The 13,031-nt window shown below is 33.0% G+C and overlaps 1 protein-coding gene across 1 annotated transcript; it reads left to right on the top strand.

The window, feature by feature from the left end:
• The first annotated feature begins 2,571 nt into the window (after positions 1–2,571).
• LOC120174747 (transcription factor MYB105-like) lies at positions 2,572–12,038 on the top strand. Its single transcript, XM_039181505.1, has 4 exons — positions 2,572–3,257; positions 3,348–3,818; positions 11,338–11,419; positions 11,862–12,038. The coding sequence occupies exons 1-4, from the start codon at positions 2,741–2,743 to the stop codon at positions 12,022–12,024; spliced, it is 1,233 nt and encodes a 410-aa protein (XP_039037436.1). The 5' UTR covers positions 2,572–2,740; the 3' UTR covers positions 12,025–12,038.
• The last annotated feature ends 993 nt before the right edge of the window (positions 12,039–13,031 follow it).

The following is a 13,031-nucleotide window of genomic DNA, read 5'->3' as shown; positions in this document are numbered from 1 at the left end:
CCTTTAAAAACAAAAATAATAATAAGATTAGCAAGTCAGATATACATGCATGAATGGATGATGATGACTATATAATATATGAGTTGTGGAAGTGTACTGCAAGAAGTTTTTACCTGAAAATGCTCTATTGATGGTGTCTTAAAAGCTGGAGACGGAGGCCATACATACATTAATTGTATTTTTTTTACCTAAAATTATAAAAACAAAATGTCCTTTGTTTCTTTCAAATTGGTTATAAAAGGCATCATTGCCTTTGCCTTATTCGGTTCTACTTATTCCCCTAAGACAAATAATATTGCGTCGTGCCTCACATCTTATGTCACTACCCACAAACCTAACTTACCATTTTCATTGTGTTTCTAATAGGACCACTTCTATCTCTTCACTTATTTAATATATTAGGAATGAACATTATATGTAATAAATCAATTTTTATGTCGTCTTGATTTCGATTCAAAATTAAAGATTTTCATTTGATTAACTTATTTTGATATTTGGTGATGTTATATTCGTTCTAAATCTGTCTTGAGTTTTGATGTGAAAACATGTTTTGATCTAACATGATTTTCTTTTTGTTTTTATTTTATAACTTAAAGAGATAATTGAAATTATAATGAGATATATGATAATAATTATCCCTAAATATACACATAACATAGCATTACAATAATCATATGAATCGAGGACTTTTTATTTTAAACTCGATCTTGATTATTTGTACCATAAAAGTCACCATAATCTAGATTATCGCGTTCACAAGCTTCACCCCTAACTTATTTTTTTTTAAAATAAATTATATAAATCATCGGATCAAAATCTATTGAAGACAAATATTTTAACCATCTAATTCTGTTTCTCATATGATTTTATATATTTTCTTTTAAACACATTTTTAAAATGAGTGAAAAAAAGTCTTTTTGACCTTTATAAAGATGATTATTTTATACTAATAAAAAGTTATTTATTTTATAAGAACGAAATTATTCAAATATTGTGACGTGGATTTAAATATTTAAAATTCAATAAAAAAGTTTATTTTTATCGAGTTTTTTTAAAATAATAAAAATAAAATTATTTATTTAGAAAGACCAAAATTTTAGCAGTCAAATTTTTTTTGGTATTTTTATTATGAATTATCTATTCAGTTATTATGTTATCAAAGATTATCCAATCAGTTTAACTAATATAATATTGATTAATTCCATAAATATGACAATTAAAATCAACTGCTTTTGTCAGTTCCAATGTCATGATGACATCATGACAACACTGTAATCTTTCGGCAGGAGCAAACAAAATAAGACAAATAAAAGCGCTCACGCCATCACATTATTAAGCATTGCAGTCAGTCTTCAGGCAAAACGCAGAATTAATGTCTGATAGATCCATTGACAATAAATTTAAATTCAATTAATAAAATTGAATTATACTTGAGTATAAAGTTTAATGAATAAGTGTGTGGGAAGAAAATCTCAGAAAAACAAACTTCTTTTTTGACTGAAGACTGTCCAAATCACCAGATCAGCAACAATGATAGTACATATTTGTTAGCCCCTGTGAATCGCATTAAATGAAAGGGTCTGCCATTAGGTTTCCAGTTAGCAAGAACAGAGTAAAAAAAATGATAAGATTCTGTACAAGTTGTTTCTTTCTATCCATGCATTTTTATATAATATAACTCACAAGTCTTTTCCCATTTTTTCTGGGTAAAGTTTGAGGACATTCCTTGCATGGAAACATGCTTATGGTTTTAACTGGTTTAATTGAGGTTTTGTTTTGAATATGCCCAATATTTTTTACTATTTCAGATGTTGTTTCATTCACTGATCTGACCCATCAAAAGAAGAAAAAAAATTTCTTTCGTATTATAGGTTTCATTTTAGGCCATTGACTCATGACAGACAGTTGCTAAATAAACTTCAAACAATCTTCACAAATGACCTATTATAAATGTATTGTTTAGTTCTGCAATAGATGTTTATTGGGGTTTAAAAACTTTTCTTATGTATCCCATTCCTGATATGCATGTATATACATACATCATACTTCAGGATTATTGCAACTTGCAAGGGAAAAGATATTGTGTTATTGGTTACATCTATACTGGTTTTTACTGTTCAGACTTGTGAGATTAAGGTAAAAATGCCGGAAACAATTAGGCAGAATCTTTGTTTCTAATAATGGAGATCACTAATGAAGCTAACCATTTGTCGTACTGTTACAATTACTTGGAAAATGAAGGGACATGAGTGTGGTAAGCTCTTTGTTGGGTCAATATCAGGTGGTTAACCCCTAGGTTAAACACAATCCTCAAGTTAAAATCTTTGATAGAGATGGACAGGGGGGCTAGGTTATTTAGTAGTGTGTTGATAGGGGGGCCTGTTTTGTCAAACTCTGCCCTTGAAAAGAAAGGTGCCTTAGACCTGCACAACCCTAAGCTTACACACATCACATTATGAGTCTTTACACACGTGTGACTGATAGATAGGAAGGGGACAACGAAAAGTTAGTAATATAGGAGAACGAACTAGTTAACTACTTCAAGCTACTGTTTCTAGTCCATTTCCTTTGTAGGTTTTGCTGTTTCAAGTTTTAATCCTTTTCACGTTTCCCAGTCTTTCACTGTTTGTCAAACTTTCTTCTCGGTTCCCACCTCCCTTTTGAAACTATCTGATTCACGAACAACATGACTTTGTAACAGTTGTATAACAGCATTTGTTAGGGGATAGGAAATGAAGGCATGGTTAACAAGTGTGTTGTTATATGTGCACCAGCACAAGACAATGTGAATGGACTAAGCTGTTACTCTTCTACTAGTCCGTCTTCTTCTTTATCTTCATATTCTCCTGGTTGTTCAATAGGGATGGCTTTTCCAGACATGGGTTCACTTTCTCTTGGTCCAAACTATAGTATTGAAGGCTCAAGTGTGTCTCACTTACAGGAAAGAGAAAGAGCTTCTTGGGGTTTTCCTTTCATGGGGAGCTGCAAAACAAGGTGCTTTGGTGAAAACCATAGCTCTGGTGTTGTGGAAGGTCAAGGCTCTGATTGCAGTGATAGGACCATTAATCTGAACGCCAATTTAAATGAGAACTCCAATGAGAATGCTGTAAGTGGCAAGGAAACAGATAGTGTACAGTCTAAGCTTTGTGCCAGAGGCCACTGGAGGCCTGCAGAAGATACTAAGCTCAAGGAACTCGTAGCTCTTTATGGCCCTCAGAACTGGAACCTTATAGCTGAGAAGTTGGAAGGAAGATCAGGTAAGATAGTGACAAAAAAGTGTCAATATTATTTTATTTTTTAGTCCATTAAAGACTCATTTCAGATTTTTAGTTTGATTGTTGCTGAAGGTAAGAGCTGCAGGCTAAGATGGTTTAACCAATTGGATCCTAGGATCAATAGAAGAGCGTTTACTGAAGAAGAAGAAGAGAGTCTAATGCAAGCACATAGACTCTATGGTAACAAATGGGCAATGATAGCGAGGCTATTCCCTGGAAGGACTGATAATGCAGTCAAGAACCATTGGCATGTGATTATGGCTAGGAAGTATAGAGAACAATCGAGTGCCTATAGGAGGAGGAAGCTGAGTCAATCTGTTTACAAGAGGATGGAAGAAGCTAAAGCTGAACCACCAGCCCCATACTGTCTCGCCATCCCCAATAGAAGGCTTGACACTATCTCCCACTACCAATTTGGAACCTTCAATGGTGGTTCTGATGCTGGGGTTAATGGTTGCTCAAAAGTTTCAACCCACATGACCAGCGAGGTCCCTCAGTATGATGGGTTTTCTGTACAACAAGCAACTTTTGATTTCTTCCCTGGTGGGTCTCTTTGTGTTTTACCTCCTAAGTTTTATTTATTATGCGTTCACCTTTTTGTCATTTATAGATCGATTTTGACATATTTTTACATGTTATATTGTTATGGATCAATACATTTTTATAAAGTATCGATATTTTATTGACGTTATAATTTATTTTATTTTAAATTCTAAAAATGTCGATACGTATAATAAATTATCGACACTTTCAACATAATCGGTAGCGTTTTACCTGTTTTGTCATTTCGAGACCGATTTTATCATATTTTTACCTATTATATTGTTATGAATCGATACATTTTTATAAAGTATCGACACTTTATTAGCGTTATAACTTCTTCTCTTTTAAGAAAGGTAACATTTACCTGATATGTTGAAAGTGTCCATACTTTTTATAAAAAGGATCGATACTCTTTTTAAAGTTATGTAATTTATGTTTCAATCCTTTTTTAATAGTGTTTCATGTTTTCCACCTACAATATTAATTTAATAATTTCATTTACACAAAAAATTATTTGATTGTTTTGATATTTTATAAAATATTATTTAGAATTTAAATTTAACAATATTAACCAAAGATAATAATACATATGTAATATATATGTTTATTGTTTTTAATTACTAAATTAATATCTTAAAACTCACTTAAAATATAATCTTAAATTAATGTTTTCCACAGTGAAATAAGTATGGGCACTTTTATAAAAATGATAGATACTTTACAATATAAGCGTTACATATTACATTATATAAGCGTTACTTATTACATTATATTTTTATCTATTATATTGTACAATATCGATACTTTTTATAAAAATGATCGATACTTTCAACATATCAAGTAACATTATGATAAAAAATGTAAAATTTACCTAATATGTTGAAAGTGTTCATACTTTTTATAAAAATGATTCATACTTTTTTTAAAGTTATGTAATTTATGTTTCAATTTTTTTAATAGTGTTTCATGTTTTCCACCTACAATATTAATTTAATAATTTCATTTACACAAATTATTTGATTGTTTTGATATTTTATAAAATATTATTTAGAATTTAAATTTAACAATATTAACCAAAAATAATAATAAATATGTAATATATATGTTTATTGTTTTTAATTTAATAATAATATATACCGTAACATAAAAAATAAATCATTAGACGCGTATAGTTACTAATTTGATATATCTTAAAACTCACTCAAAAGATAACCTTAAATTAATGTTTTTCACAGTGAAATAAGTATGTACACTTTTATAAAGAGGATAGATACTTTACAATATAAGCGCTACCTATTACATCATATTTTTACCTATTATATTGTAAAGTATCGATTCTTTTTATAAAAAGGATCAATACTTTCAACATATCAGGTAACATTATGAAAAAAAAGGTAAAATTTACATGATATGTTAATTTACCTATTACATTATAATTATTGGTTTTGATGTTTTTTAGGTCGATACTTGTAGAAAATGTATTGACACATATTTAGGTAGTTATTGTACCTACCTAAATATGTACTGCGAATTTAATGTTGTACCCACCCTTTAACTACCACTACCAATACCACATCCTATTGAAAGCAACACGACTGAAACATGTTCAAAATGAACCTTTGCTTACATCTCCATCAACTCCGGGACCACTGAACTTGCACAACAAAATTTTTGCCATGGATCATACTGATGTAGACAATGTTAAGCCAACCGAGGAATGCCATGAAGTACATAATGTTGATGAATCTGATAGATTGGTTGGTCAGCTCTTCTGTTCACGTGATCAAGCTTGGTACTTTTACAAGGGATTCGCACGGGAACATGGGTTTAGTGCACGTAAGGGAACAACACGGCTTGACGTGAAGGGAATGTGAAGACACGAGAATTTTGTTGTTCCAAAGAAGGGTTTCGAGTATCAAAAGTCAATATTGTTGATCGTCAACGTACTCATACGCCAGTCACAAGAACAAGATGTAAGGCTAGAGTCTTAGTTACAGTAACAAATACAAACGATCAGTGGGCTATAAGTAAGTCTGATCAGAAACATAATCATGCATTGGGCACACATGCTATGACACCATTTATGTGTTCTAATAGAGTTGTAAGTAAGGCTAATATCGATGAGGTAACAACATTGAAATAGGTCGATGTTGGCACATCACAAGTAATGAACTATTTAACGCAGCAGGCAGGGGGCTATCATAATGTTGGATTTACACATAAAGACCTCTACAATGCACTTCAAAGAGGTAAAGCAAGGAAATCGTCGATGGGGATGTGAATGCGCTTATTGCCTACTTTGATTATAAGAAACATGATGATCACGGGTTTTTATGACATACTCGGTAGATGAATCGGTGGCATTATATAATCTTATTTGGTCGGATTCTACATCGAGATCGGATTACACATGCTTCGGTGATGTAATTGCGTTCGACACAACGTACAAAGATAATTTGTATGGTCGACCAATTATGCCTATTGTCGGTGTCAATCATCACCATAACACAATTGTGTTTGCCACTGCCATAATCGCTGACGAGACGTCTCAATCTTTCGAGTGGGTGCTATATAATTTTTTAGAAGCCATGATGAATAATCACCTATTTCATTGTCACCGATGGGGATAGGGTAATGCAGAAGGCTATCAAATCTGTTATCCCTTATGCTAAGCACAGATTATGTTATTGGCATCTTTCTCGCAATGCACAAGCTAACATTGGTGACCCAAAGTTTACAGCAGCATTCTCAAAATGCATGGCTTCCTGGTGGACACCGAGATTTGATATCAATGGCGTTCGGTGTTTCAGAATCAACGTCCAAAAGCATCCATGAGTGATTGAGAAGGGAAATACACGACACTTATGGGCACAAGCATATCTATCCGGTCATTTCTTTGCCAATATTCGCTCAACACAAAGGTGAGAGTCTATGAATGTTTCACTAGCGATTGCACTGAAACACAAGAAGACATATTTAGATGTTGTTCGTCCAATTGAAGATGGAATTAGTAGAATGCGTATGAACGAGTTGAAAACGGATTACTTAAGTTCCCATACGAAGCCCTTCCAGATCACAAAAATGGTCGCCCTTGAAAGCCATGCCGCTGCGATTTTTACCCACTAATCTTTTCGTGCGTTCCAATATGAACTTATACGGGAGACATTGTATCGGATTGAGGCAGAGATTAAGTCCTTATCATATGAATGTCAACATTATATTTGTCAAAGTACGCAGAAAAAATAGGAATTTGAAATTAGTTTTGGTCTCGTACGAAAACTCTAATTTGCTCCTACAAAAAATTCGAGACGTTGGACTTCCGAGTCGCCATTAACTTCACATTTTGAAGCACTTGGATTACACATATTTTCCCGGGACTTTGATTCAAAGTAGGTGGACTAATGATACGAATGCTTCTGCACCCAGTTATGTTGACATGAATGTGTCTCCAGAAGTGGTGCAAATGACAAGGTTCGCTGCTCTACGTTCAACGTCAAGTAGGTTATGCTACATTGCATCAAAGACAGACGAGTCTTTCAAAACCGCAAGAGATGAGATGAAAAAACTAATAGAAGAATTAGAAAACTCGTGTGGTTTGAATGATTCAGTCAACCAAAGCATTGTAGTAAACAACGTTCGTGACCTTCAACGAAAACAACGCAAACGAAAAGAAGTGCCGAAAAAGAACAAGGTCGAGAAGAAAATTAGGCAATGTGGGTACTGCAACGGTGAGGGACATAACAAACTAACATGTCCTCAAGTCAAGCTCAGTTTGAGTACAAGCACACAGCCTACATCAACTGATTTTTTCGAAGACGGAATGGAATGACAACGATCTCTATATATCGTAAGTATCATGATCCTATTGTGTATAAGAAACATGTACATATAAATATTGAAAGAAGGAAGAAAAATCGCGTTACTTAAAAGTATGGATACAATATTAAAAAGTATCGATATAGGTTGTAGACCTATTCTCTTATAAAACCGGTATATTTATACCGGTTATATTACAAAATTACCTATTACATTATAATTATGGGTTCTGATGTTTTTTCAATCGACACTTTTTGAAAAGGTATCGACACTTTTTCATCCATTCTGGACATAAAGTAGTGACACAATATTAAAAAGTGTCAATATAGGTTGTAGACATATTATCTCATAAAATCGGTATATCTATAACGGTTATATTACAAAATTACCTATTACATTATAATTATGGGTTGTTTTTTCAATCGACACTTTTTGAAAAGGTATCGACACTTTTTTCATCCATTTTGGACATAAAGTAGCGACACAATATTAAAAAATGTCGATATAGGTTGTAGACCTATTCTCTCATAAAACCGGTATATCTATACCGGTTATATTACAAAATTACCTATTACATTATAATTATGGGTTCTGATGTTTTTTCAATCGACACTTTTTGAAAAGGTATCGATACTTTTTGAAAAGGTATCGACACTTTATGCTGATATTTTTTTGGGTATATTGAAAATTTACCCATTACAATATAATTATCGGTTTCAATATTTTTGGGGTCGTTACTTTTTATATATTGATCGACACTTTATGGGAGACTTTAAGTTTGGATACATTATAGAAAACGATTATAAATATACTGATATTTCTAAGTATGAAAACTTTGTCGTGGATATCATGGAAAACAATTCTTTAATAATGTGTTTCAATATATTTATAATAAAATCTACCTCTTCCTTCCCCCATGCACGGATGCGTGCCACTCCGGTTCTTTCATAAGCCAGCATTGCCTCACATCCCGACCAAAAATCGAACAGTGCAACCTGTATTTATAATAAAATTTATATTTTTATATAATAACTATACTATCATTTTATATAAAAACACAAAAAATTTCTTCAACTCATTTACCTCTAAGATTGCTATGCACCCTTTGAGGTATCTCTGGCTGCCCTTTTTAAAGGTGATTATTGATTCAATCAATCTCGAATGGATATATTCAGCCCAATTGAATTCACCCTTCAAGCCTTCATCGCAAATGAGCTTCATATATTCCTTGTTCGTTGACGTATCACCCGTTGGACAAAGAAAGATACCGACAAGGTATAATAGAACTATGGTCTTCAGCTCATCCCCCCCGTAAGATCCACTTTTTATTTCCTCTTCAATTTCAGCATATGTCACATTCTGCTTCAAACCATATTTGGAGGCAAGTGCTTTCCAGTCCTTACTCTTATAGACTTCTACAATACTTTTGCCTTCATTTTATACCCCTAATACGGCTGCAGCACATGAGATCCTGAGAGGAAATGAAAAATCACCATACTTAGCAATACATTGTCTGACATCAAATTGCGCCATCAAGGATCGACACAATTCCCTCCGAATAGGTCGATCCCTTACTCCTACCAACGATCCAAAACCTATTTCTCCCAGCACATTCAACTGACCATTCTCCTTAAGGTGTTTAATTAATGAATTCACCCTTTTAATGCTGCATCTTGTCGACACTTCATACATTTTTTAACAATATATAATGTTATAGTTCTTATATATTTTGTATCAACGTATTTACAAGTTTAATGAATACCTTATTTTCATGTGCTTTACTCCGTTCTTTGTATTCTTTAATATCATTCCTTTACTGTGTGATGTAAGGTTCCTTTTCAGCATCACTCATCAAATTTCATTTGGACCTCACATCTTTTGTCACCTAATATTAAACATAAGCGTTTCTTAATCAATACATTAACACTAAATAATACTTAATGTCAATTTCATTTTACATACCGAACCGCTCTGTGTGCCATCTTCCTTCATCATTTTGCATTCGACCATACTGTCAACATTTAAAATTTGTAATCAATTTAAAGTTTATCGATACTTTAATCCAATTATCATTTCAACAATAATAACAAAAAGACATTGATCCACCCTTTGGTTGCTTTCGAGTCTCGGCCTCAATTTCAAAGTCATCTGCGCCACCAACAATTTTCCAACCCATTGACTCCATTTTTCCTTCATATATCAGTTTACGCAAATCAAATTATTTTGTTACATACACTTTATTCAATATACAAATATAGATAACTACTCATGTGGTAAAACGGTTTTCTTCAAAAGAATTTGAATGGCCACTACAAAATGTGTCGGCACATTTATACAACCTATAATATCATTTTCTACCTATAATATTTAATAAAAGTATCGACATTTATATTTTACCTTGAATATCACTTTCTACCTGCAATCGGTCACAAATGCTTCTTTACTCCAAAACCCCAAACAACACATAAAAACCCTATTCGCGATTACTGTAATAATAAAAAACTAGGGTTTCGACAACATACTTTTCGATTCGACTGCAGCAACAAACAAACAAACTTCGCTTTAGAAACACCTTCTGAAATGCAACAACAATTACACTTCGATTTCAAAAACTCGTCCGTTCTATCTATTTTCAGAGGATATTTAGCTATGGCCTTTATATTTTCATCGGATATGTTATTTATATTTAATCGATACAAATACAAAAGTGTCGATACTTTTATGTCATGTGTCAATACTTTCGAAAGGATAATTACGTATTTCTTTGAAAGTATCGATAATTTATTACACGTACTTACGAAAATATCGACACTTTCAATATATCCGGTACCGTTTTACCAGTTTTATCATTTTGATATCGGTTTTATCATATTTTTACCCATTATATCATTGTGGATCGATACAGTTTTTAAAGTATCGACACTTTATAGGCGCTAAAACTGTTTCTCTTTTAAATTCACAAAGTGTCGATCCTTATATAAAGTATCGACACTTTCAATATATCCGGTAGCGTTTTATCGGTTTCATCTTTTTGATACCGATTTTATCATATTTTTACCTGTTATATCGTTGTGGATATATACGTTTTTTTTAAAAGTATCGACACTTTATAGGCGCTAAAATTGCTTCTCTTTTAAATTAACGAAGTGTCGATCCTTATATTAAAGTACCGACACTTTAAATATATCCGGTACCGCTTTACCGATTTTATCATTTCAATACCGGTTTTGTCATAGTTTTACCTTTTATATCGTTGTGGATCGATACATTTTTAATTTGGATCGACACGAACCGACAAGTTAAGTTTGTCGGTTACACAATTTTTTAATATTTCTTCATGACTTAGACCTACTATATTATTATTAGTCAACATTTCCAGTAACGCTAAATCAAATTTATTAGATATCTTTTAATGTATCCAGTAACACCATATATTAACTGTATATTAATCTGCTTTTTCTGAGATATTCCAAAAAACCCACCTCGAATTTCTTACAACTATTTGATGACGATTTTAGTGTTTTTAATTATTCTTTTTCTTTATAGACATTGACTGATGCAACCGTTTTCCTTTACCTCTTTTTGCTGCTTTAAACTCTAATCTTAGTCCTTTTACATGCTTTTTTTCCACATTATATTCACGTTTTGTCACTGTTTCTCTAACATTGTAACTGGTGGTGTTTTGAAACAACATTTGGAACAGGTCTCAAGAGCAATGACATGATGGGTATGTTCAGCCAGACCAGATCTTGGGATAGGCCCATAGACGAACCCCAATGCTATGGTTTGTATTAGGGGTGAGCAACGAAATCGAGAAAATCGAAAAACTGACAAGAATCGAGTAAAACGGTTCGATTTGATTTGGTTTTAAACGGTTCGGTTTTCGGTTCGTTTTAAAAGGTTTATTTTTTTGATTCGGTTCGGTTCGGGTTTTCCATATGGAACCCATTTGTTTCATATTGAACCGAATAGGTAATTTTTGTAAAAAAAATTATAATTTCAAGTGATTTTTTTATTGAAAAACAAAAAAACTAAACCGAACCGAACCGAAAAACTCGAACCGTTAAAAAATCCGAACCGAACCGAAAAAACCGGTTTCGGTTTTTTCGATTTTTTAACTATTCGGTTTCGGTTTCGATTTAAATATTGAAAAACCGTTTATTTCGATTCGGTTCAATTTTTGATAAAAAACCAAACCGAACCAAACCAAACCGAATACACCCCTAGTTTGTATCCCCAGCACCACAACCACCACTTCCACAGTACCTCAGCACCAACAGCACAAATCTCAGGCAGTGAGCTTTTACCACTAGTAGCAGCAACCAGTAGCAACCACTATGAGACAGTTACACCCCATTTCATCGATTTTCTTGGAGTAGGAGCAATATGAAAAGTTTTAGAAAACAACCCTGATTTTAAAAAATGAAGAAAAAGGTTTCCGCCTTAATGTAGAAGTGCTCCAAGATAACTGAGATGATCATTTAGAGGAAAAAGAGAAAGGTGAGAGTTGATGAAACTGTGCAATCAGTCTGTTCCCAAAGTCATATCCTCCATCTACTTTTTACTCGTTATCCTCGGTCTTTCCATTAAGTTGAAAACAAAGTAATAAAATTATAATTATATATATGCATGCCGATTTCCGCCTTCCCTATTTCTTTTGCTTCAAAAACTATACAATACTCCATTGTCTATGGTGTTTTAACCAGGAGGTAAAAGTGAGTGCCTGTAATGGAACATGTTATTGCCAATTATGTTCCTTAATTTAAGGTTTGCTTGATTTTTTTTCTTAGTGGATAAAATCATAAGAAAAGTATGAGGAGAACACTTTGTAAGATAAGAGGAACATACGAGTGGCATGAATTTATGTTTTTATGTATGATGGTGAAACAACAGCATATGACGATGAGGCAAAGAAAGACAAAGGAATAAACTGAAACATTGGAATAAATACACATCCTTTTATCATGGGACTGCAAAATTCAGGCACGAGTGATGAAAACAGAACAAACTTCACGAACCTTTGTTTCTCCATTGCATCCTTCGTTTCCTTTCAATCATCAATCATTCCCCGGATTCAAAAGTAAAACCTGTTCTTGAAGATAGAATGGGAAATTTGTACATGTTAAATGTTGACCATGAACTGCTAGTAATCCTGATATTCCCTTAAAATACGGTTTACTTTAACCAAACAGTTAAAATTGGGGGTCCTTATGAAAAAATTCAGGCTGACAATGAATATCTGTACCATAATGTATTCAACAGAATAAAGAGAAGGAAAACAGCAAGGGATTTCACTGATAGGCAGGCTGGGCTGTTTTCTTGTGAGTTCGGTCTCTCTCTCTTTTTCCTTGTATTGGGCTACAATGTGGGTTATACGTACATCATCATCATCAAGTA

This window comes from Hibiscus syriacus, unplaced genomic scaffold, assembly GCF_006381635.1.
Source record: "Hibiscus syriacus cultivar Baekdansim isolate YM2019G1 unplaced genomic scaffold, ASM638163v2 tig00003103_pilon, whole genome shotgun sequence".
Classification (NCBI taxonomy): domain Eukaryota; kingdom Viridiplantae; phylum Streptophyta; class Magnoliopsida; order Malvales; family Malvaceae; genus Hibiscus; species Hibiscus syriacus.
Note: the sequence above shows the minus strand (reverse complement) of the source record. Positions and strands in the feature narration are given on the sequence as shown.

Excerpts from the sequence above, each read along its gene's own strand:
- LOC120174747 (XM_039181505.1), top strand. The coding sequence starts at position 2,741 with ATGGTTAACAAGTGTGTTGTTATATGTGCACCAGCACAAGACAATGTG. Across the intron at positions 3,258-3,347 it reads GAAGTTGGAAGGAAGATCAG|GTAAGAGCTGCAGGCTAAGA; the intron begins GTAAGATAGTGA and ends TTGTTGCTGAAG. Across the intron at positions 3,819-11,337 it reads AACTTTTGATTTCTTCCCTG|GTCTCAAGAGCAATGACATG; the intron begins GTGGGTCTCTTT and ends CATTTGGAACAG.